At 38.6% G+C, this 26,171-nt stretch overlaps 1 protein-coding gene across 1 annotated transcript; it reads right to left on the bottom strand.

Annotated features, from left to right (window-relative positions):
* Positions 1-812: 812 nt before the first annotated feature.
* LOC104608547 (oxysterol-binding protein-related protein 1C-like) lies at positions 813-22,789 on the bottom strand. The gene is made up of 10 exons (XM_010274584.3): positions 21,755-22,789; positions 21,310-21,666; positions 17,741-17,840; positions 16,676-17,124; positions 13,135-13,290; positions 11,537-11,704; positions 11,315-11,455; positions 1,482-1,712; positions 1,261-1,374; positions 813-1,156 (listed from the first exon to the last, which is right to left on the bottom strand). Exons 1-10 carry the CDS (start codon positions 22,352-22,354, stop codon positions 989-991), a joined length of 2,484 nt encoding a protein of 827 aa, XP_010272886.1. The 5' UTR covers positions 22,355-22,789; the 3' UTR covers positions 813-988.
* Positions 22,790-26,171: the final 3,382 nt, after the last annotated feature.

Raw genomic sequence — 26,171 nt, 5'->3', positions numbered from 1 at the left:
AAAATTCAAACACGTTGGGCACAGCCCCAGCCTAAATATAGAAAAAGCCATGGATTTTGGACCTAGCCCCAACCCAACAACCGACCTAAATGTGTTCTTTCCACGGTATAGGATTGCAGACATTCAGGATTGCCTGGGTGATGTACCTAAACCAGAGATTGGAATTGCTCCTCACATAGCACGCCTCACACTAACCTCACATGTCACAGCACATCACAGCTATGTATTAAGAATATCTCCGGTACATGATGTTATCATTCATGGGAAGATGTTCCCAACACACGGCTGCAATACACTGTGAGGAGCAAATCCAAACTCCCTAAACCATAATGTCTAAGTTACACGGGGCATGTTGATTCATTTGCAGCTAAGCTGTTGGTGAAAGCATGCGCAGAGAACAAGTTGGTTAGACAAGTGTAGCAGCAGTGGGCAAATGGATCCACATAGCCCATGTAACATAGACATTGTAGTTTAGGTGGCAATCTCTCTACATATCGACTTCCAGTAACATCACCCAGGCATGGCATGCTATAGTCTAACAGCCTCTGATAAAGATTTGGTACTTGCAATGCTTGAATAATTAGGCAATAGTCTAATAACGGTGGTGGACCTAAGGATTCAACGATGGTCGACCCAGCGGATTGCCTACAGCCTAGCTGATGGACAATAAGTAATATATACCACTTACCCGGTGGACATGGAAATTGTATAGTGAAAGTTGAAAAGATCTGTCCTAGAAACCCTGAATCAAAAGGGAAACTATATGACCTGAAAGACCTGGAAAACCTTAAACCATACGCGTGTATGAGAGAGAGAGAGAAAGAATTCTTTTATTGAATTCCAACACCCTAATCTACTCTGCTTACATGGATACAATTGACATCTCAAATGCTCGAAAATGGCGAGCATCGATAGCCAATCCACTCCAGTAATAGAAAAAATTGTTGGGAAAGGTCATGATAAGCAGCTCCCGTTGTCAGCCTTCAACTTAGTCGAGCATTTGATCTGATGGGACTTGACCAAAGATATCAGGACAGGAGTCCCAGTTCCCCTGTTCTCTAGCCTCCCAGTACCCACCAACATAGCAGTATGTATCACTTCCCTTTTCCTTGGCAAACCAACGCGGCTTCCAACCCCTCTCTTGCATTTTCCTTGCCTGAGTTCACATCAGTCAGTAAATGTGCATTTTATCTTTATTTCCTTCAATAAAAAAATCCAAAGCCAAGACGAAAAGAAGCGGTATGACAACTTATAATTCACCTGTCGTTGCCTCTGTTCTAGCCGCAACTTTTCTGCATTTGCCAAGTCATATTCCCCATTCTCAAGGCACCTTTGGTCAGGTCTTAGCCTTGAATCTGTGGGAGGCAACTTCTCCTGCACACATATGGATTGATGTCCCGATTTATCATCAAATAGAGAAGGATAGCAGAAAAGATCCTAGAAATTGGTTCAAACTCCACATTAGAACATTTAAATCACACCTTCAAACCAGGAGTAAGCTCATTTAGTGTAATGGCAAAGCGTGTCAAGTTGTATCTGGTGGAATACTTGGACGGCATGCTCCGTTTCCACAGCATATGGGCTGAAGACAATGGTTCCGATCCTTTTCCTTTCCCAGAACAGTCTCCGTTCACATAATACATGCTCTCATCCCATTTTCCAAATAGAGTGGCTACTGTTTTTCCATTCTTATCTTGCACAATACCATGTACCTGCACCACAACTAAATCTGTCACAACCATGGTTTCGGTAACTGCAGATAACCACCACCACATCAACCACCAGAAAATATGAGTAATAGCAATATAGTTCTACTTTACTATTTTAAAGTAAAAGATACCATCCTTTTCTTGTCAAATATTTGTCAATAAAGCTCAGTTTGGAAGGAGTACAAACACAAATATGTAGAGTGCAAAACCTTGTATTTTGTATGTATCTGTACTGTACATAATTTGTATTTGTACTCTTTCCAAACTGAGCTTTAAGTGCTATAGCATGGATCAACATTGGTAATATGTAGGGGTGTCAATTGGACTGGATTTGGTCCAATCCGATCCAGTCCAATGTGAGCCATTATAAATGGACCAGGTCCAATCCAGTCCAATGAATATTTTGGACCGGCCGAATACAATGTCTGGACCATCCAATCTGTTCAAATTCGCTTTGATTTAGATTGGTTTCAACCCAAACCTGGTCCATTGACACCTATATTCTCATCTTATATCAATGGACCAGATATTGGCTTAATCCAACCCAATCCAATATAAATTTATTACAGACGGACCAGGTCCAATCCAATCTAATAAATATTTTGGACCGGATTGGTCCAATCCAATGTCTTGTTGGTCTGTCCAATCCGTCCAAACTGATTTTGGACTGGACGGGGCCCAATCCAAAACCGGTCCATTGACACCCTTAGGTATATGGATAAGATTTTGGAGCACTTAATATCACACTACCTCTGAATTCCTGTAGAGAATATCTTGACATATAAAGAGACAGGTAGATCTATCAAAGATACAACACTCAAGTTACAATTTTGGCATCATCTTGCACCTTGCCTTGGTGTTTTTACAGGGAGAAGTGCCATTCCAAGGTTTAGCTTTTGCTACATTAGACTATGTATGTGTTCGGTACCGTTTATGTTTAATGAATAAACATTTGTACTTTATTTGCTGGTAAAACCAAGAAATGCAATAATTGCAATCATTTATGACAACTGGGCACCACTAAGCGCCACTTCAGCGTAACAGTGAATAAACGCCTGGCCGTTTGTGGAAGCTTCAAAAAATGACTTCTACAAATGACTGGCATGCACATAAACCAAAGTTCACTTTTTACATTTTCGATGTATGCAGAAGAGCAAGAGAGAGAAAATGCTGAGATGGTGCCTATGTGGCACCATCAATAAACGTTTACTGAATAAACCAAGTTCTCAATTCAAAGAACCATTAAGGGGGTGCTTACCAATGTGAATGGTTTTGTTTTCTAAAACAAAAACAACGACCGTCTCAGTAAAACAATACAATTCTTCCTCATCCCCCTTCCTCTTGAAGAGGCATATGCCTCCTAGTGCTCATGAGGGGGCTTATGCCTCTTACACTCTGAACTATGTCTCATGCCTCCGGTAGTAGAATGCCACCACGTTTAAAACATTGTTTGCCCTTATCCTTCCTTGATGCTTCCACTTCTCCACTCCCCATGTTTGATGACTCCTGTACGACGATTTGGCTTCTCTCTCTCCCCTCGATAGCTATGCATCCCAACACCATGGAAGTCGTATCGCAACCAAAGTCAGATCTTAACCTATCACAATTTGAAGCTCAAAAATCTCACCTGAAAATAATAAGCCAATATACAAAGGGAATGGAATGCACATCCTGTCTCCACCATCACGCATGCATACTGTAACTCCTCCCATCTCCTATTGCAAAAATCAAAACTCCTGACTTTGCCATGCATTTTCAATCGCCCTAAAGGTCTGGGTACATCACACATGAAATTGAATTCCAAATATATTGATCTAGACAAAACTCCTACCCTGTGTATTCCTCACCTGACCGATCATTGGAGACCATCTACCTAAAGTCAGTTCTGGGTAATGATGTGAGCTTCTCATTTCACTCTGCAACCCTTCCTCTTCTCTAACCTTGCTCTTGAACATAAAAAGGATCAAGCCTGCATTTAACCTAATGACTTAATCAAAACCAAATTGCCTCCATTTGATTGAAGCCCATTTGCAAAGGTCGTTAACATCAGGATCCAATCTGATAAATCCACCAAGTATCAACTAAGCAAGCACTTAACAATATCCTTGTCAAGAAAAACTAACAAGTCACCCACACAGATTTCAAGAAGGCTGTAATATAGTTGCAGACAACAAAACAAGGTAACAGAAGCTGTCACACCCCAAGAAATCACAAACTGTTCAAAGAAGAATGCTTCACAAGTTATTTGGCAGACCAAGCAATAGCTAAGATTCAATTATCACCTAGAAAACTGCTGCAGGTCAAGCATCTCCCCCAATGCAGGAAAAAAGCTCACGATCCTGGGAAAAAAAAAGAAAGCCTTCTAAACCTAAGAAAAAAACCCTTCAGATTTCAAACACCAATCTCTTACTCGGATTGCGACTGTCAAAAATACAACAGAAGACACCTCTGGCATCAACTGAACCATACATAGACTCGATAGGAACATCAAGACTGCAATGGACCAGGTTAGGATGGACCCCATCCGAATCAATCTACTAGAACCATGCAATCTACTAGATTGCAACTGTCAAAAATACAGCAGAAGACACCTCTGGAAGTCACACTGATCTTCAATCTACTAGAACCATGCAACTAGAGGTGTCAATGGACCAGGTTTGGGATGGACTCCGTCCAAATCAATATCAATTTGAACGGATTGGACAGACCAATAAGAAATATTGAAAATGGTTCTAAGTATTTATTATATTGGACTGGACCTGGTCTATTGTAATGGATTTTATATTGGACTAGGTCGGATTGAACCAATGTCCAGTTCATTGACATAAGATAAGTGTATGGGTATTAAGTCCAGACATTATTGGACCAGTGGTCCAAAGTATTCATCGGATTGGATTGGACCTGTTCAATCTATAATCAACTCACAGTTTTCAAGGCACCAAGGCTAGGTGACAGGGGGCACTTTGTTGCCTAGTCGCCAAGGAAAGCGCCTAGGCATCACCTTAGCAATGGATTTTTTAAGTAAAAAACATATATCCTAGGGTAGATCCTTAGGTCCCATAACCATATTTCCTTAATAATTATCCATAATTTTGATAGGAAAAGTATAAACTTCATATTAAAGTATAGAAAATCAACATACTCATGAGAAGAAAAGAAGAAAGAAAAGAATTCAAAAAATATAGGGGCTGAGCCCCTACTTTTGTTATAGGAAAAGAAGAAAAGAAAAGGTGGAAGAAGAAGATGTGTTGATTATGAAAAATTTTAAGTTCTTCCTTACTTATTGGTTTAGGTTTTGAAGTCTTTGAGGGATCAATACAGCATTTAGCAATGTCTGTATTCATTAAACCTTAACAAATAAGAAAACAATAAAAAGAAATTAGTATATAAACACACAAAATGAATATTTTAGTTTAATGATTATCTATTTTATAATCAGATAAGGGGAAAGAAAGTGGTTTGCCCCCTGTGAATGTGAGCGTGGGAAGGATCTTCCTAGTTAATGTGGGAAGGTTCTTCCTATTTGGAAGGCTTCATCCACATCATAAAAATGATGAACAACCATCTGGTTCCTTATTTCTAAGGCTGCAACTTGGGCCGGGTTAGCCCAAACCCAACCCGAAAAAGTCGGGTTGGGCTGGATCAGGTTGATGCTCGAGTTAGGGTTGAAATTTATGAACCCGGCTTTACTTCGGGTTGGGTTAGGGTTGACCCCTTGGGCAACCCGACCCAACCCGAACCTGACTCTATAGTACATATCATATATAAATATATGTTATATATATGATCATACATTGATTTGTTTAAATGCATGATAGTTGTATAGCCACTACCACATACTATCATTTATTTCATTTAAGATAATCACTTCACTTAATCCTAAGTGGAAATACTAAAACCTTGTTAATATATCTCCTCTCTTTTGTTTGCCACCCATAGCTTGTTGACCATAAAAGATCTATTATAAGTCATCATAATAAACTAAAGTCATTTCAAACATTTTTTTTTCTGAATTTTGTACTTAAAGAACCAATAAAAACATCAACAAACAAATACTAATAAAACATAGGATTAATATATGTAATGAAAGTTGAGTTAAGATCTAAGATTAAGAAGTTCTACAAGATTTTAAGGGATGGGAAGAAGGTTGGGTTGGGCCCAATGACTTTGGGTTGGGTTGGGTTAGGGTTGAAGGAATTTAGTTAGGGTTAGGGTTGGGTCGGTCAAGTTGGGTTAGGGTTGGGGGTTTAGAACTTAGGGTTGGGCTAGGGTTGGCCTCAACCCGACCTAACCCGGCCCAATTTGCAGCCCTACTTGTTTCAGCCCTCAATCCAGATTTGAAACGTGAAAGTCTTTGGCATGGATCTTTAATTCCTCTACACCAAACTTTCAGCACTTCAATTTTGTTCATATACTCCACCAACATGTTTCCTTGCTTTAAACTGTTGAGTTAATCAAAGAGATCATCTTGGTAATCATAAGGCAAATACTTCCACTTCAACTTTAGCTTCATCTCCTCCCGATGGATGATGAGTGGTTGTCCAACATATCTTAAATCATTCTCTACACCAGTCCACCACACTTGGGCTTGTCCAACAAGCTTCATGATAGTAAACCAAACCCTCCTCTCACCTGACATATTATACCAATCGAAGTACCTTTCTAAAGTGGCAAGCCAATCAGAAAAAGCCTGAGGATCGATCTTACCATGAAAATGTGGAACTTCAACTTGTACCTTCTTGGTGATATCTCCAGCTGCCTCATATGTATCATATCTCTCATGTTGATCTTGCTCTATTATTTCATGTGCCATCACCAAAAAAGATGGTTGAGGCCTCTCATACAGCTGTATTGCTCGTGGACTTGGCTTTGATGATGCCAAAACCCTCTCCCTCCTTGTTTCAGCTTCATCCCAGGTTCTCCACCATTCCTTGGGGCACTAGAAGAAACCTCCCTAGTGGTACTTGCAGCATTAACTTGTGGCTGTTGAGAACCTTGTTGTAACACCTTGAAATGAGCTTTCAATGCATCAAACCCTTTCCATAATCATGTAGATGAAGGTTCCGTTGTGCGCGCCTTTCTGTGCGGTCTGTCAGCTATTTACAATCCTGGCAAACCGCAATTCGGTCTTTTCCCATTTGGTTTGTAGTAGATCTAGCTGCCAAAAGCCAACGCGCTGAAAAGACATGGGAAGCCCAAAACAGGCAATTTTCGGGAAGCTCCAAATGGAGCTTTTGTGTTTTTTTTTTTTTTCTATTCGCTTCGTGCGGAAAGACACGCCTTGACCAAACGGGCTTCAGGCTGCTCAAATCTTAATGCAAAAGCTCAATGCGTCTTTTGACTGTCAAAGCTACTAGAAGATCTTTCCAAAATGATTTGCCAAACGGCCCCGAAATCATCTCACTGCCTATCAAAACTGATGCAGGATCTTTGTGATTCAGCACTATCCTTGCAAACAACTTAGGTCTAGATGTGTAGCACAAACAAGAACTAATAGAGAAAGAAGAGAAGAGAAGAGAAGAGATGGAAATAAGATGAAAACCCTAGGAAATCACACCCCCAACTTAGCAATAACACCAATTTCTACAGATAAACTTTCTTTGTTCATTAGAAAAAAATTGTCCTCATATGAGCCATACAAGCTTAATAAAAAAAGAAGCTTTCAAAGGAAGAAACTTGCCCCCCAAGTCAGCTTGCCCAACAAGCCATTTACAAAAAGAAGCTAGACTAAACTAAACCTGTCCCAAACAATTACAAACATAAAGCCAAACAAAGGGAAATTACTAGACTAAGACCTATTCCTAAACATCCCCCCCCCCCAACATGCAAAATTACAAAATAACCCTTGATATCCAGAAATGTAAAAAAACCAAACAAGTCCTATTCAGCAACAACTCGTCCACACAAAGAGCATTAAGGTGGATTGAAGACTCTAGGGTCTTCCCAAGTTGATCTACTGCTAACCCAGCTCCCATGTGGGCTCCACGTCTTCGTAATGATGCCAAATGAGCATAGGAGCAGCTTTGGTTCTCTTTTGATATGCCTTAACTAGGGGTGTAAACAGATCGAATTCAAATCGGATCAGGCAATATCTGAATTTGAATCCGATTAAATATTCTATTCGAATTCGATTAATTAATTATTTTAGATAATTAATAAATATTTTATTGATATAAAGTATATAAATATATAAATTATTTATATAACTTAATTATTATTTATAAATTATATATAATATTTTATATATTATATATAAGAATTAAATAATCAGTCAAATTTGGATATTTATCGAATCGAATCAGGTCATATTCGAATTCGAATCCGATTAACTATCGGTAAGAATAGGATATCCGAAATCGACCAATTAGATATTCGAATTATCCAAATTCAATTTGATTGTGTTGAATATCGAATTCGAAATCAGATTTTCGAAACCGTTGACACCCCTAGCCTTAACCCTTAAGTTGATCCTCATCAACACTAGTCATCTTATGTACAATAGCTAATGACCTATCCTCAGGATGGGGTGACTACTCCAAAATCTAAAATGTAGAAATGTTGCACCTTTAACCGTTAACCCTTTGTCATTTGAATAAGGGATCTGTAGTTTTTTGGACCCACATCAGTCAGTATATTCTTAAAGTGCATTTTAAGTAAACAATATTTTGAATATTGTTATATAGATTGATTTAGGGGCCATTACTGGTGTAATGGTAAAATCTTGCGCAGGCAAGTGTGAGAACACATTATGAGGAGCCTGAAAGCAGCCACTTCTTACCAAAAAAGTGCCAAAAGTTAGGACAGTATCCAGTCCACCCCTCTGGCCCAGCAATACTGTATGGAGCAGAGTGTGGGCAGTCAAGAAACAGTATGTCCAACATTATGAGTGGCAGAAAAATACATATGAAATAGATAAGTGCAAGAACTAAAAATGATAGGGTCAGAAATAAAGTCGTTCAGAGGAACCAAGGAAGTAGACTCATAATTTAACCATGGATATGGCACTAAACTAGGGATGCAAATGGATCAGATCGGATTCGAATCAGGGTATATTCAAAACCAATCCGACAATGTTCATGTCGGATCTGATCAGAACTGATAAGACTCGATTTGAATTTGAATCCTATCGATAAGTCGGATCTTCAGATCTGATCCAATCTGACTTGTTTTCTTTAAAAATTAATAAATTATTAAAAGAAAAATAAATATAGTAATTTAAATAAAGTAAAAACAAAAAATACAAGTATTTTTTAATTATTTTCATCATATATATACATGTTTTTTATAAAAATAAATAATATAACAAATTTTCAAAAAAATAATATAAAAAATATATTTATGAATAAATAACATGTATATATGTATTATGTATATATTTATATTTATAAATATAATATATATTGGATCGGATCTTCTCGGATCGGATAGGGGTGATCCGAATTCAATCCGATTTCTGATCGGATCCTATAATCCGATCTGAAGATCCGAACAAGGGTGATCCAAATTCAACCAAATAGGATCGGATCGGATCATGATCCGATCCATTTGCACCCCTACACTAAACAGAACATAATGGCAAAATAGGATTCATGTAGCCAACCCCGTATTCCATGCAAGTATTTGTGTTATATCAACTTGACAGCAGTGCTCTGATAATGGAAGGAAATCTGGTAGCATGGCTGGCAGACTGAAAACTGACCAGACCATGTAAGATGGGAAAGGATTGTAATACAAATCTTGCTAAACCCAGCTATAGACCTTTTCAATAGGTGCATTGGTGCCAAGCATGTGCCTTTTTTACATATGGGTTTTCTTTTTGTTGCTTAATGGGGCTACACAATGGGGGTATAACCCATCTCCCATACCCATAACCCTCAACCTTTGCAACAGCAGAGTTCGATCCCAAGAAGTCCCTGCTACAACCAACCAGAGAACTTAGCAACTGAGCCACCATCAGTTGGTATATGCATAGAAGGGTGTAAAGCAGATAAGAATCTACAAAAAAAGAATGCATATAAAAATGCATTTTTTTTGTAGATTATTATGCACTTTACACTTCTGAAATGATTTATTAACTTCTAACTTTCCTCTTATTGCTGTCTGTACACAAGTAACGGTTTACGAACTTTTATATAAGCAAAAACAAAGATATTTCAAATAGTTGAAGCCTTGGTTCATGCAAAAAGGATCTCAAATAGCAAAACATTCACTAAATAAGCAATGAAGATACAACTAATATCCCATCCCTAATCCTGGAATAGAATGAACTACAACTAAAATCACATAACCAACCTCTTTGTGTATACAGGCCAAAAATTTAGGTCAGGCCTCTCCCTTAAACCCCTGCATGGATTTGTTTGGGTTTCCCTCAAGGTGCCTTTACAGAGGCAAACGGAAAATCTCATAGGATTAGGAACGCAAGGGATTTAACATCACATTCACTACTTGAAGTAATGCAACTAAGAGACAAATAAACAGATTGTAAGTTTCACATGCTTGGATTCTTGAGTGCGTTAGGCACTTCGATACAATCCACATATGTTCGCTTTCACATCCATATTTTGACTTAGAATATGCTTATATGCATTTTTATGGATAAAAATATGCTTTATTTGTTATGCTTATATTATAATTTCAGCCAATAGACTTTTCAAAACATTTAATTTCTTTTAATATTCAGCTTTCATTTTTTACGCATTATTTCTCTTTTACTTTTTGAATTAAAAAAATGCACCTAGCACATTGTGCTTTTACAACACCGAAATGCCAATTGCTTGCCTGGTTGAGTTAAGTCCCTTTCTGAAAGCTGGAAAGTTGGAGATTTGACCAAAAAAAGGGCAGCTATTATGGTCCACTATCCCATTGGCTGTAATTTCAGCTATCTGGGGTGAGAGGAACAGGAGGATCTTTGATCAGACTCGGAATCAAGAAGAGGAGCTGATAAATCAAACTGTTGGAAACCTAAGAGCATGGATGAGTATTCATTCCCATTTCTCCTCTTTTTTAGCTGTTTATTTTTTGGGGGGAGCTCTTAATGGTATTCGTATGCCAACAGAATGTTTTTGTACAGTGAACTAACAATACATGTATACTTCTTTATGAATATATTAATACAACTTTAGCTTAACTTTTCAAAAAAAATGCCACACAATCAACCAGTCTCATTCTATTTTATTTATAAGCAATTTAAGTCATTGTTTATGTCACTCTATACATGACAGAACAGAGCGAAAAGAATCTTTTCTTAAAATGAAGTCAAACACAAAAAACTATGCCCTAGTTTTCCACATTATCAACAGTGAAATATGGAGGGCAATGATATACACCAAGAACACCCAAAATCATTTAAATTACCCTCTTCTCATCTCAAAAATGCATATATTTCAAGTTTAACTTAGAAACATTGGAAACCACAGAAAAACAAAAAGAAAGATCCCTTGTTACATATATCTTCACTGTAGCTAACCAAGGAGAAGGGAAAATGTACAATGTACAGTATTCTTCTACTACCATTACTAGAACAGTGGCAATAAAGTAGCATGAGTTGTATAAATTGCCATGTGGACAGGAGTTGTAAATCGTAAATTGTGGGATAAACTAGGCACCTGATGAGGATTTCTGTCTATGATTGACTGCTCTTTGAATTTTAGCTTGCATGAGTATTCATGGTTCCCTTGTATACGCATTGTACCATAGTGATCGCAGTAAAGCTTTCCCAATATAAGGTTGTAAATGGATGTTGTGACCTGATCGAACAGGGCCCCACTCTTCAGTTGATGACTAATTATGATATGGCATTCAGAGATTTCAACAATTAATGTTCATACCTTGTTCCACTGAAAAACTTCTCCATCATCAAACTCTAGAGTTAGAACACCAACAGGATCAAGCTGAATAGAACGACCCCAAAATTTGCTTTTTAGATTGCTGTCAGCCCAAAATTTCCAACCCCTGCCCTCACAATGGCATGCAACAATCATCGGGTGATGGCTTACCTGTCTCGAAGTAAAATGAGCCATAAATACATGATTCTTAAGTTGCAAGAATTTTATAAATAAACAAGCAAGGAAAATGAAAAAGTAAAATTACCATAGCAAGCAATGCCTTATGAACACAATGGTCATGGTTTCAACCATACAAGAGGCAACTGCATCTTAGTTGGGACAAGGGTCTCTACTGTTACGTGACATGTCATGGGTTTAAAACTAGTATGCACTTTTGAGTTAATAACCCAACTTAGAATAGGCCTCCTCTGTACCAGCATTAATGATTTGTGAAGTTCATTGCAGTCAGGTTTGTCAAGGGCCTTTTTTTTATTGGAAAGGTTAACTTCATTAAAAATTAAAATATTTCAAGATATGTCAAAGTACCACTGTCAACCCCTGAACCCCGTATTATGAAGTTGACCCAAGTTACATATTTATTACAACACTTCCCAAAACATGTTCTCCCTTACAGTCCCTTGTTTTTCTAAGGTATCTGCTAGCCCATTAGCTGACCTTCTTGTCCACTTGAAGCACATAGCCACACACCAATCTCCCTCATTATATTGAGTATTTCCCTTATCATCTGTCTATATTTCCATGCTCCCAAGCAACCTGACTACATCCACCCCATTAACAAGAGTCCCCTTCAACCTCCATTTGGTGCAACCCCAATTGTTTGGTGTATCTTACACCTTGAAGTAAAGCCATCACCTCTGCTCTTAGTGAATCTCCTTCTCCTATTGGTCGCAAGAACATGACAATAATTCTGCCCTCCCCATATCTAAATACTTCCCCTAACCTGATGGGCCCAGATTACCTATAGAGCTTCAATCAAGGGCATTTTGCTGAGTGGCAGGCCTTGGGCCTAGTTGTACCATGAGATACTAAACTCATCAAGAAAAGTCAAACCAGGTGAAATTACTGAGTTCAAATCAACCCAAAAGGATTTTAAGAAATAAAGCAGGTTCAGAAATCCCCCCCCCCCTTTCCCAAAACACATTCTTACTGAGTAATGAAGGTTGTTTTACTAATTATCAGTCAATGGTAAAAAAACCCCTTTTGAAGACATGTAACATTTCAATTGGTCAGTAGAATAACATCAATCAATGCTATGCACAAATGCATACCAAGAGTCGAATGCCACTGGCTGAAAATTCAGATGTGCTTATGAGTTTTCTTGCTAATATTTTCTTTCTAGTATTATGCAACAAAATCAACAAGAAAAATATTCCCAACAGATCCCAATTGTATAAATATATTATACAATACCATTAGCTCAAAAAGTTGGGGAATCAACTAAAAGAAAGCAAGTTCTTAGCAAATTAGTAGCAAATAATACTTGTCATGTTGAAACTTATCAAAAACTATTTAGTATCTTGAGACCTACAAAACAAACACTGGGAATATTTTCAAGAGGTTTCTAGCTGTGAAAATAGAACCTTCTCTGAAAAAAATCGGAGGCCTTTATCTGGATAATCAGCTTCATATGTCTCCCCCAAAAGTGGATTAAAGGGCTTGCAGTGTCTTCCTTCAGTAGAGGCATATCCAGAGACAGCAAATGCTGCTACATTTAGAATCCTCATAAGGCTATTACCCTACAAGTGTTATCAAGAAGTGGATTCACAGTGAGAAAATGAATACATCAATTAGAAAGAATAAGAAAATCAAAGCTAGACAATGAAACGCTATCAAACAATAAAATAGAGAAGTATAAGCAGCTGAACCATTTGGATTAAAACATTCAAAGGATTAAAGAGCATAATAGCCTTATCTCTCCATTCCTAGATTTCTATATTCCAATACATGAGTGATGAATAGAAGTTGTTTCTTCAACTCCATTCAAGAGCATAATATCCTATAATAGGTTAATTTAATATTCCAATTTGGTTTTTAAACTTTCAGCATTGAGTTATCTATTCATTTATTTATTTTCTTGGCAAGTTGAAGATAAAAAATCAAAAATCATCCTGATATAACAATCAAGCTACAGCAAACAGCCAAATATAGAAACATTAAAACAACCATAACAACATCATAGTGAATCAAAATAGGGCAATTCTTGACAAGTATCATGGACAAGCTGTAACACACCAGTCTGCAGGTGCTTGGGTGTACAAGCATACGCTAAGGGAAATTTATTGCTTAGCTAAAGAGATGGGCTAAGTTGTAATGACATATAGTAAAACACATGGGTTGTTGGAAGTCTTTCCAAATTCCAACATCTAGTTGTACTCTTTCTATTCTAATTTGATAAAATTTCCTCTGCTGATAAAAAAATACATAATCAATAGAATTAGTCATACGTGAAATAAAAACATAACAACAAAACAGAGAAAATGAGTTGGAAAAATTAGAGAAATTTTGGAATTTTGGAAGGACAATTGGTGTAACAATAGGTCCCTTGAAGAGTTGTTCCCTCACTTATTTGAACTTGCAGAGAATCAGGAGGTTATGGTGACAGATTGTTGTGAGCTGATGGGGAATAGTATTGCATGGAGCCCTAAGTTCAGAAGACCTTTCCAAGATTGGGAAGTGGAACAAGTAGTGAATCTGTTGGGCGTGCTCTCTAGTCAAGTTCTGAACCCATTGGAAGAAGATGCTTGGATTTGGAAGTGGAATGCTGATGGATTATTCACTATAAGCTCTTTAGCCAAAAGAGCTTGCTAGTGAAGGTCTGGATAACTTCCCTGCTAATAGAATCTGGACTCAGATTCCTCCTCTCAAAGTGAATGCACTGCTGTGGGTGGTGGTATTGGACAAAAATCTAACTAAACAGAATTTGAAAAAAAGAGGAATTCTGATTCAAAACATGATGTGCGAGCTGTGTGGGCAAGCAGAGGACAACAATCATCTCTTCATCCATTGTCCTTTTGCAGCTACAATTTGGAACCACTTTCTCTCATCGGAAGGTATTTCCTGGGTCATGCCAAATCAGGTTTCAGATCTGCTAAGGAGTTGGGATTTGGTAGGCCTTTCTAAGCTGGCTAGAAGTGTGTGGTGAGCTATCCCTGCAGCTGTTATCAGTTCCATATGGGCAGAGAGAAACAGAAGAATCTTTCAGAATAAGAAAAAGGAGGCAGACTGTCTTATGTCTGGTGCAGTGGGAAAGCTTGTATCCTGGACTGCAGGTGTAAAAGGCATACAGCCTAGGATCTTGGGGTCTCAGTTAAGTTCTGTTAGTATATTTGAATTGTAATGTAAACTGAGAGGCTGTTCTCAGTCTTTGCTCCCTCCTGGGAGGCCTTTGTATGGTTCTGATTTCTATTAATAAATTTACCTTACCTTTTTCAAATAAAAAAATTAGAGAAAAATCTTTTTTGATCAATAATTAGAGCAAAATCATGATACAGATGACCCCAGAATAAGACACGTTTGTGTCCATGCAACACTGCAACGAGAACAAAAAATGGATGAACTCTTCCCATTTATGTAAAAGTGGATCACAAATGGGCCAGTCTCATTTGAATTGCTCAGAAATCAGGATTGCATGGAATTATAACCTTTTTTCCCTTGAATAACAACAATTGGTTTCTTCAGTTGTTCCTTCTCAAACTACAGTATAAAGGAAATCCAATATAAGATGACAACTAACCTTAGGTATTTTGTTTCACTAAAAGACAGATATGAACCACCTATTTGAGGAGCTTCTTCAAGTCACACCAAAAAGATAGACACATAATGCATACAATTTGCCCATTTGTACTAGATTCTTGATGTCTGAGTTGTATAACTAAAGTTTTAAACTTTCATTGTGATACCTTAGAACGCAAATCCACTTGAACATGAATTAGCATAGAAATTCAGCATACAAGTCAGTACATCTAACAAGATCTATGGATTGTGAAAGTGGAAGAACTGAGAACATTATGTGGAATCTTGAAGATTAAAATATGAGAAGATTCTTTGAGTGAAAAAAGGGGAGAGAGAGAAAGAGAGAGAAAGAGAGAGGTCATGTTATGAGAAGAGCATGATAGGAGGGGGAAGTTTGCCCATTTGGAAAAAACAGCCTGGGCTGTATTGAAAATCTGCATGGCATGTTAGCATGGGTGTGGGATAAAAAAGTAAATGCAATCAATACTCTTTTAATTAAAAAGACAAATAAAGAAATAAGTTGGATAACGTGTCATGTGTTGGAAGCTTCAAAACAGCACAGGCTGTTTTTTTTCCAAACAGCCAAGCTTTTCTCTAACAAGAGGTTGAGAAGGACATTGTATAAAGAAGAGGATGGATAGGTATGGTGAAACATGTAGGATGTAGTTTCTGGACAGTCTCAATGGAAACACATTATCCAATAACTGGAGCAACCTGTGTCTAGATGGTTTTCTTTTTCTTTACTAAGAAATAGATGTAAAGCCTAAAATATGTGTGCATTCAAGATTCAAATATACAACAAGAATAACACAAAAAGGGAAAATCTATGATGCTGGAAAGGCATGATACCGGAAAGGCCTTGAATTTTGAGGAGGTATGGGCAGGGAGAGCCATATATGGAAGCTTCCTATCCCTCCAAGGATAGCAGCTTTCTTTTTCAGTTTTCTGTTTCATATACTGTGTACTTCTCCTATGAGATGCATTTGTGTCTAGCCCTGGCATCAATATTTTTAGTTAATTGTATCCTGATTTTCTGATCTCAATTAATAATCAAAAGTAAAAAAGAGAAAAGAAAAGGAACAGGGGAGGATAATCTTTTTATAGACAAAAGTTACCAAGAATCAAGACCATAAATGTGCATAATTTTGTGCAGATAGTGAAATTGATCTTAGTATAATAATTTAAGAATTGAAGGAAACAAGTAAAATCTAAGTCATGCAGAAACCATTAACCTGGCAGTTAAGAAAGTTATCAGCAATCAATACATCTACATTCTAAGAAGAAAGAAATGTAATCAGCATATGCTGGAAGCATTTTTTATTTTATTGCAATAATCATTTCTCCAAAAGAAAAGAAAAGAAAGTTCACTAAAATATTACTAAAACTTACCCTTCTACCCCATTCATTGGCCCGGTCAATAAGGTAAGAGTATTCCAGATCTTCAAAACATTTTTGCAAAGAAGAGAGTGGCTCATTAAAGTAAACAGGAAGACAAACTTTTGTGAGATCCTTCCCAATGTTATCTTTAATCATCGACCATAAGCTAACTCCCTTCTCTTTTTCAATTGGGTTAGGCAATTTCTTGCGCCGCCTCACATAAGGATAGTTAGTACCAACAGATTTAATTGAACTATCAATATCATCCTCAGAATCAACAGCATAAAGCTCTTCATCATCAGAATCAAATGATGATCTCCGGAAATCAGATGCACTGCTTTTAAAGGAGCTTGATGAAAGAAAATCACGTGTATCAAAGAAAGTGTTGTCATCATCATCTGTTTCTTCCTCTGCAGCATCAGGTCTTTCATTGTCATCCTCAGATTCAGTAGCACTTCCTTCTGAAAAATTATTAACAGAAGTAAGGTTTTCTGTAATATATCAATTTTACTGAAGACAAGATGGAAGAAACATTCCTTGACTAGGAAAGTAACAACTTTCAAATGGGCACATAGATCAACTAACAGCATTGCTGTTGCTCAGCAAAAAAAAAAAAGTGCTAAATAAGTCTTTGTATTTTCTTTTTTGATAAGTAAAAAAAGTTATTAATTCATAGGTTCAAACTAATACAAGCATCCCTTGGAGAGGTGTGAGCTGCAACTTCTCCTAACAAAGTACAAAATAAATAAGCATCAAATTACATCTGAACCCAAAACAAATGATCCCTATTTGCCCTTGCTTGGCTAGACAATCAAGCAATTTCAATGGTCAATAGGCAAGTGCTTCAATGTCTTTGACATAGATCATTTTTTATCATGCAATCTACACAAAATAAAAGACATGCATCTTTGTGCCTTGATGAATGGCATATTGTAACAAAACCTATTTTTAAATGTTGTTTTCAAGTAAATCAAGTGAAAGGCTGAAAACATCTTGTAATAATATGATGATCTTATTAGATAACAAAACTAGTTCATCAGCAAACATATAAGCAATCATCTTAAATTAAATTATTACCACTATATTTTTCTTGTCTTGATCTATTTGAAGACTCATGTTCCTTTGATTGTCTTTGGCTCTCATCAACAAGTGTATTCTCCAAATCAACTTTTTCTGTCTACATAGTACAGAATAAAATAGTTGTTTTTCAGAAGACCTCTAAGAAAGCTACTGAGTTAGAAAAAAACTGCAAAGTAAGCTGCCTACTAAGTACATTGAAAATTTTCAGGCAAGATAATAGGACATAGACAAAAAATAAAAACAGAGCTAATTTAGTCGGGGGTTAAAAAATATAATAACTACAAATAGAAGGTTTGTTAAAGCAAAAGACAGATTGGTTTATGATGAATCTGCATAAAAGGAAAAGAAAAATATTAGCTTCAGACTATGATGAATATATCAGACACCACAATATTCAAAAGTATCATGGCATTACCAAGCATGCCACTGATTAAAGTTTTGAAAGTTTAGAATTTTAAGGGTTCCTCTGGTGCAGCTACCATCCAATGAAGTTTAATCTAGACAAGGAATTCCACTAAAGCACCATTCAATGAAATTTTTTGAGTAGGAAATGACATTTGATAGATCTTTCTGTGTATAAAGTAGATATGTACATAGAGGGACACTTAATCATTTAAAAACTGTATTTAAGGGTTATATGGACATTTAATGCTGAAGGAATCATTGAAGTCACAATTTGAGCATGAGTTCCAAATTTCAGCTACCTGCACAGTCTGAACACAGCTGCTATTCTTTCCCAGCAAATACAAGCTGCCATAACCACCCACCCCACCCCAAACTTCTGCTTTTTAGTACATATCAGCTCTAGCTTCACTTGAAAGTGCTTTACAAAGCACAAGATCAATGCCTCCATAGGAAATGCTTTTAAGGCTAAAAAACACCTCCAAAAATTCCGACCCATATTTCACTTTTTTTTTGCTCTACCAAATATGGGTACCAACTGATGATAGTTCAATTGGTAAGTTCTCTGGCTGGTTGTAGTGGAAACTTGGAATCAAATCCCTCTGTCACCAGTGGAGGGTTATGGGTATGGATGGGTTACCCACCCCCAGATTGTGTAGTCCCATCAAGCAAAAAAAAATGTGGGTACAAGTCTCAAAAACCGTCTGATGTGTATATCTTATAACACCTAATTTCCTTCAATTAAAAGAATGATAAAATAGAAAAGAACAAAAAATAATAATTCTTACCAGCAATCAAGAAAATAAGCTACAAAATGTAGGAAATCAAAATCCTAAAAATATTGTTTTTGGGGTCTACAAATAGTTTACCCACAAACTGAAGATGAGTGCCTCCACCCCCTCCCCCCAACCCCCCTGGTTACAAATAACATTCCACTTTATCAAAGGTTCTTCATATCTTCTGGCATTCCCTTCTCCTTTTTAGATTTTCAAACTGGTACCCCATTCTCAACTCAGATTAAAAGTATAGCAGAAAAATTAAAAGTTATTTATTATGAACCTTTTCTTTAACTGTCCATAAAAAGAAAGATGATTAAAAAAGTAAGATGGAAAAAAACACAGTACGCTTGATATAACACAGTACACTGCTTTCAATCCATATACTGGTCCCTGCCAATAAGGGTTTGAAGAATTAGACAACACAGGAGGCAGAGATTATAATGAAAAAAAAAAAAAAAATCTTTCAGATTCTTAAATGCAGGTTTAAAGGGGAGTGATCTTTCCCACCTTCATTTATGCAAATGCATTTGAAAGGCTTAGATCTTTGAAGGACCTCCAACAGGCCATCCACCTTCTAGTGAAGCATCCCAAGCATATGGGAACAAGCTCTAGGATATATCTAATGAAAAAAAAAACATGGGAAATGGATTAATAGGAATCCCTCAAAGTCACTTGCTTGAACAACTACAGTGTTCCTCCTTTGAAAGCCCATTTGCTTTTTTAGCTGAGATTAAGCAGGCCATTCTCAATATCTTGTCAAATTCTGCACTGTCAAATAGAGGATAACAAGCTTGGAGCAAATGGACAAACTAGAAATAGACCCATTATCATTTCCCATAGTGGCAGTGCTTTGGTAGTTCACCAAGAAACACCTAGCGGCTATGGATAAAGCTTAATGCATCACAAGCAGTGAAAATAGAATTTCCCAAAAGAAAAGAAAATCTAAGGGAAAAAAATCAAAAAAGTAGCCACATTTGTTTATTTTTTTTCCTTTTCTGTATATCAATTCTTTCTTTTTACTTTCAAAAATTGGTAAAAGCATTACTTATGCTTTCAGCACTAAAGGAAAAAAAATACCATTTCCATGTCACCCAGGAGGCTGCTTCCTAAAGACAGGAACCATTTAAGCTCCAAATGCCTTTGTAGATACTCCATTTACATACCACCAAAGTATGCCATTAGAGACCACCTATTAAAGCCCCAAATCATACTGCACAGAGCATATGCCTTTAATGAAGTATATTTTTTTCTAAATATGATTTACTTGATTTCCAGTCATTGCCTATTATAACAACTGTTCTTCTAATTAAAGATATCAGTGACAAATATCTGAAAATTCCAGACTCCAAATATCCTCCTATTAATCTATTACACCCACGCGCACAAAACAAATATGACGGAGAGGGGGCCAAAATAATCTGTAACATGTTAAAGAAGAATATATCATAGATATATCTATTTTAAGATACCAAATTCTGAACATTGGAAAGAGAAGCCTCAGGATTTTTGAATATATAAGCTATTCCATCATGTTCCATGAAACCAAAAACCTATTATGTATCAGAATCTGTTTGATTGCAGGGACTACAGTGTGACATTTGCAATGTGGTTCTCATATACCAATTAGGCCATCTTAGTTCTGTTATAATTACTCGCCCCCCCCCCCACCCACCCACCCAAAGAAATAAAAAAAAAAATGGAAAATGATATATGTACCGTGGTTTGAGTACAGTAAGTAGAAACTTGCCCTCAAGAAAATTAAGATTGACTCACAACTAGCATTTGGAAACCATACCATATGGCATGACGGTAAAAGTTAAACGTACTAATAAGTGTTCAGAGAGCAGGACGACTGGAAAAGAATCTAGAGAAGGAAGTTTAAACGTGTTTTGCAGACTTTATATTTCAATCCACAACTTACTAAATCTAATAGAATATTCCAGTCATCGTATCTCCTGGTTGCCAAGATTTCCTTGACTTGAAGAAAAGCATTCGGTGTAGTTTGCCGATTCCCACATATCAAAAGATTAATTCCATTTACGAATTCCCCCACATAAAAAAAAATGAAAAAATAAAACTTTCTTCATTAAAGCTTTCAAAAAAAAATTGACATTTTCTCTAAGTTATTATTGTACTAAAAAAGAATACACGATATTGAAAATTGGCTCCCCCTCTGCAATTCTATACAAAATGAATAGGAGAATTAAACAGATTACAAGTTTATAAATTGATCTCCCTACAATAGCAAAAGCAATTCAACCACGAACCTAAGACCCTGACCTATGAACTTGTAATTGCATTGCTACCAAAAGACCGAGCGGAAGAAACCGAAGAAGAATTCCCAATTCGATTTGCAAGAAGTTTTTTACGAATGGTAAGATATACCTCTAACTGCCGCAGTGTGTCAAGGAGGAGCACTTGTTTCTGTTTGAGGAGTACGAGCTGGTTCTGCAGCGCCGAGAATTCGTTCCTCATGATCTGCTCGCTCTCCTGAATCGCCGACTCGTTAACGCCCTCGTCCAATAGCCGCTGTCTCAACTTCTCCGTTGAGACAGAAACATTGTCTACAGGAGCCATTAGCTCGCTGTTCGACATCCGCGGGAACATGTCCTTCACCGCCTGCAATGCGTCCATCCATGCAGCTCGATCTTCCCTTGTCTCCGCTCTCAAATGCAGCCTCTTTGTCCCAGTAAAAATCGAGAACCTCTTGTCGTCCGACTTGCTCTCCCGAATTGAAGAAACCTATTAAAAGAATCAATCAAATTACGGCTGCAATTCAATTAACAACAAAAAAGAAGATATAAAACTTTTCGTTAAGGCATTGATGAACCTTGAGGTGAATTTCACCGAATGCCTTGCGACTTCGTTGGGTTTGGCCGTTCTTGGAGCGGGAGACACGACGGATCGATTCTTCACCGATGACTTTTGATCCTTTCTCAGTTTCTTTATTGACAACGATCTTATCAGGACCATGGATCTTGTAGTACGACAGAACGCCATCCTGGAGCACGAACCACCGAGGCCGCCAACCTTTCCCGTAATTCACCCACTTATTAAGAATCCCGGAGATTCCATTCCCGACGATGTCGTTGATCTTGACCTCCCGGTGATCCCCCAACAACAGCTGGGGATCGTTCGTTGACGGCGGCCTAGACGAGAAGTCGTTCGTCGACGGAACTACTCGCTGCATCGTCCGGCCGTGATCTCCGCCGTTGTTATTGCTATTCCCGCAGTTGTGGTTCACGCCGTTGCCTCGAAAGCCATTGACGTTATTGCCGTTGAGATTGACAGAAGCGCCATGAGGAGACGTATCACGGCTGCGAGTGGCGGACGGTGGATGCGGAGGCATGTCAAAGAAGTCCGTTAACGGAGATGACGTCGCTGCCTGGTTTCGTTCGGAGACGGTGGAGACGCAGCAGAAAGGATGCATGAAGGATCTGACGATCAGATCATTCCGAAACACGGAATTACTGTGCGCCGGAAGAAGACAAAGAACTAGTTATTAAAAGTTCAAAACCAATATCCGTCTTGATGGTTGCGGCGGTAGTGGTGATGGTGGTTCGCCGGAAAACCAGGCGGCGAAACTTGATTCTATTTGACGGGTAACAATGAGCAGAAATTGCGTCCTTTGAACGGTAATTTATTTGCGATCATCTATTTATATATCTTTTCCCTTTTTTTTCTCTCTTTGCAATTAGACGAGAAATCTATCTCCAAGAACAGCGATTCCGATAACTCCGCCCCCGCATGAAACTGGAAGCTGCCGGAGAGTTAAGGAATCCGGCAATTTTTCACCGGAATCCTACGACAATACGGCGACAAAGACAATCCGTGGGAACTCCCAGTCTGGCTGCCTTAAATACGCGCTCCCTGGCTGGGACATGGAAATTGGAATTTCCTATTTTCCTTTTCTCTTGTTTTTTTTTTTATTATTTTCTTCTGTAGTCTCAAATGCTTACTGCATACAAACAAGGCAACAATTTTAAAGCAATAAATACACGTTACACTTTTACAGGACTCATTTATTTCTCTACTTTTCAAAGCATAAAAATCAGCTATTTCATTCCTCAACTACCCTTGTTTTTATTGTCAACTGTGGCATTATAGTAAGAGAGTTTATTATAAAGCTGAGGATAATTTAAGAATAAAATTTTGCCTGATTTTGAAATGTCAAGGGTGTGTTTGGTTTAACGAAAAATAGATTTTAATTTAAAGAATATTTGTTGCTTTCTTGAATTAGATCCAAATGCAAGCCCAAATTTCACAGATATTGCTGCAGCGTAGGTAAGATTAATGCTCGATGCCATTTGCTAGAGTTAGCCGACGGCGCACTGACCGAGTGACAGTTGGCGAGATTTTGGGAGGGAACGCGACGTGGCGGGAGTTAATGGGGATATGGGGGATGGGGACCAGATGAGGTTCGGTTCTTTTTCGAGCGGGGGTGAGGTGGCTCTGAGAGACCGGTGCGTAGATAATTCGAGGGGGAGTTGGATAGTACGCGCTGGGTGCGTAGTACGCCTGAAACTGTTCTGCACTTCTGCAACCGTGCAAAGAGAAAGGACCCCCAACTCCCCAAGCCCAAAGCCGTCTCTACTCTCTAGTGTACAAAGCAGCATGGATTTCCTGAGATCTCGCACGCGCCTTTTTCCACTCTTTCCGCTCGAGACGGGACGGGCCAGAACTGGTCCGACCGTGAACCCGGTTCTGTCAGTGACGCATTTAAGGTAGTTAGAAACAATAAGAAAATCAATGCTCGCCTGTTTCACAACAACCAAACAGTGCTAGATATGAGCCAGTACCTGACTGACGGCACAGCCAGAAGGCCCAGAACAAATTTGACCAGCTCATGTGGGCCAGGATTGGTTCAGAGAAACGGCTCATCGGCTATCTTCTTTACCATTTTTTCGATTTGATGGTTCAGGAATCATCGGGCTATGTGCTCCGCACCTTCCATCACCGTTGATGATTGATCAACACTTACTATGGATACCCGCATGTGGTAAAGGCCGTAAGGATAAGCCGGTAAGGCTTCAGAGACAGGGAACAGAAACGAAGGAAGTACAACATTTTACAGCTACAGTGCCAGGAATTGGTCCGCTCTGGGCGGGCTGACATCAGTCTGTCATTCGATGGGACCTGAACCGGGCTATGGGATTCCCGATGAGCTTATGCAAACCTAACCGGGGCCCATTTACGTAGCCCATACTAAAATAAAACACCGGACGACGATCACTACCGTCCAAACGGTATCGCTTTTTGTATTCTATGCTAAAAACACCAAACGACGATCACTACCGTCCAAACGGTATCGCTTTTTGCATTCAATGCTTAAAACCGTCCATTTCGGTTGCGTTCTAGAAGGTAAACGAAAGCAACCGCGGGGAGGCATATGGAATCTCACGCTCAAATGATTCGATCCTACGGTCTGCCGACTCTGGCGCCCCAGGTTTCTTCGGTTCTTCGTTTTTCTTTAATTATTAAACTATTGTTCTTTTCTACGATGTGAGAGCACGTGTGATCAATGCCGAGTGGTCGCTGTCGGTCCCTCGCAGAGAAGCGGAGTAAGGTGGGGACGCACCCGTGGTTCCGTATACCATGACGCACACGATCATACAGAGGGTGGTAGAGTGCCGTGCTATGGTGATGGTTTGACCGGTCTTCCGTCAACTGTACTGTGACGACGTGGCAATTACTTGGCAGTGATTTGAGTGGGTCCCGCGTACTGTTCAATCTTTTACCGCGCGATGATGATGCTTGATTTGGGTGGGGTGGAGAGGGCGAGAGGTGGCGTAGTGGGGTGGCAGAGCCGCGATAGTACGGGAAAACTACGGGGGACAAGAGGTTTTCTACAGTACCAGACTTATTGGTAATTTGTACGTCCAAACGGTGTATAGAGAGAGACACACACGTGTCGAGCGAAAGATTTGGACGTCGTTGGGCCCAAGGTGTGTTCGCACGTGTCTGTACGAGGTTGCACATCTTCCTAATGAGATCTCGTCACAGAAGAGTATGTGGTACATCTCTCATCAGTCATTTCTCTCCTTTCTGAGTAAACTTACTTGATAGTCGATACAATGTTATCACCCTCGGATCGGATCGGACGGTCGAACCGTTTAGATGGACGGTGACAGCCAAAACAAATGTTTGGACTTTCCGGTTCTTGGAAATATTGACTTTAACAAAGTTATCCAAAATAAACAAGGCTTAGTGCATGTTTTGTAAGGCATCTAATAGACCAAGCCGCCGTGGAGTTGAAGACTATCATCGACGACTGAAGGAAGAAGCCAATAAAGATGCTAATTGATTAACAAATCAAGCCCATAATAATTCTTTGTACTCTGGTTTGATTTCTAGAGCTTTAACCTTTATTAGCTATTTGAATTATTGGGGACTTGCTAGTCTCAGAGCTGTATAGCCCCTCTTGTATGTATCTTCCGTTTTATAAAAAAAAAAACTGCCTACATGATCTGGTCGGGTGGTTGAACCAGGCGGTTACCTTTGTTTTTATGTTTTGTTTTTTTGCAAAAACCCATTGATTTAGCAAGTTTGGGTGCCCGGTTGAGAGGACTGAACTGCAGCGACTTCTCAGTCCACTTATAATCTATGTTTGGTGAAAAATCTTCTGCTATCAATTAATTATTTTAAAGTAAAAAGAGGGTTTCAACATTTATTTAGCTGTATTGACTGAACCACTTCAGACAAGTTATCAAAACTAGCTTCATTGGAAAGTGGAGTTCAGATCTGCGCCCCATGACAGAGTGCCCCACAATGTTCGATAGTGCATCCCACCGTGTATTGGGAACATCTTCTGATGATAACACCAGACCCAATGATGTCAATATCGAGAGGTATTTCCAATACAAAGCGAGGATGCACTATGGGATGTTGTAGGGCGCCCCGTCATGGGGCACAGATCTAAACTCTGGAAAGTGATTTCTCAGTTCAGTACATGCTTTTTTTAAGGGGGGGTCTAGGTTTTTCACCAAACACAGCTGCTTTCATGTGGAGCCTAACATGCAGCCCCTAAAGCCACTATATGAAAGCCCTCCCAAACAGGCAGAGCTGTCTACTTTAGCCTCTTTGAAAATTTAAAGACTCATTTGAGAGGACTTCAGCTTTGATCTAGATGCTTTCACTGAACCACCTTGAAGAAGCTACTAAAACAAGCTTTATTGAAAGGCTGATTTTTGGACTGATATAAGACCTATACACTATTTGTGTGGAGCCCATCTCATAAAGCTAGAAGC

Source organism: Nelumbo nucifera, chromosome 5 (genome assembly GCF_055504915.1).
Source record: "Nelumbo nucifera cultivar China Antique chromosome 5, China Antique-T2T, whole genome shotgun sequence".
Taxonomy (NCBI): domain Eukaryota; kingdom Viridiplantae; phylum Streptophyta; class Magnoliopsida; order Proteales; family Nelumbonaceae; genus Nelumbo; species Nelumbo nucifera.
This window is presented reverse-complemented; position numbering and strand designations above follow the sequence as displayed.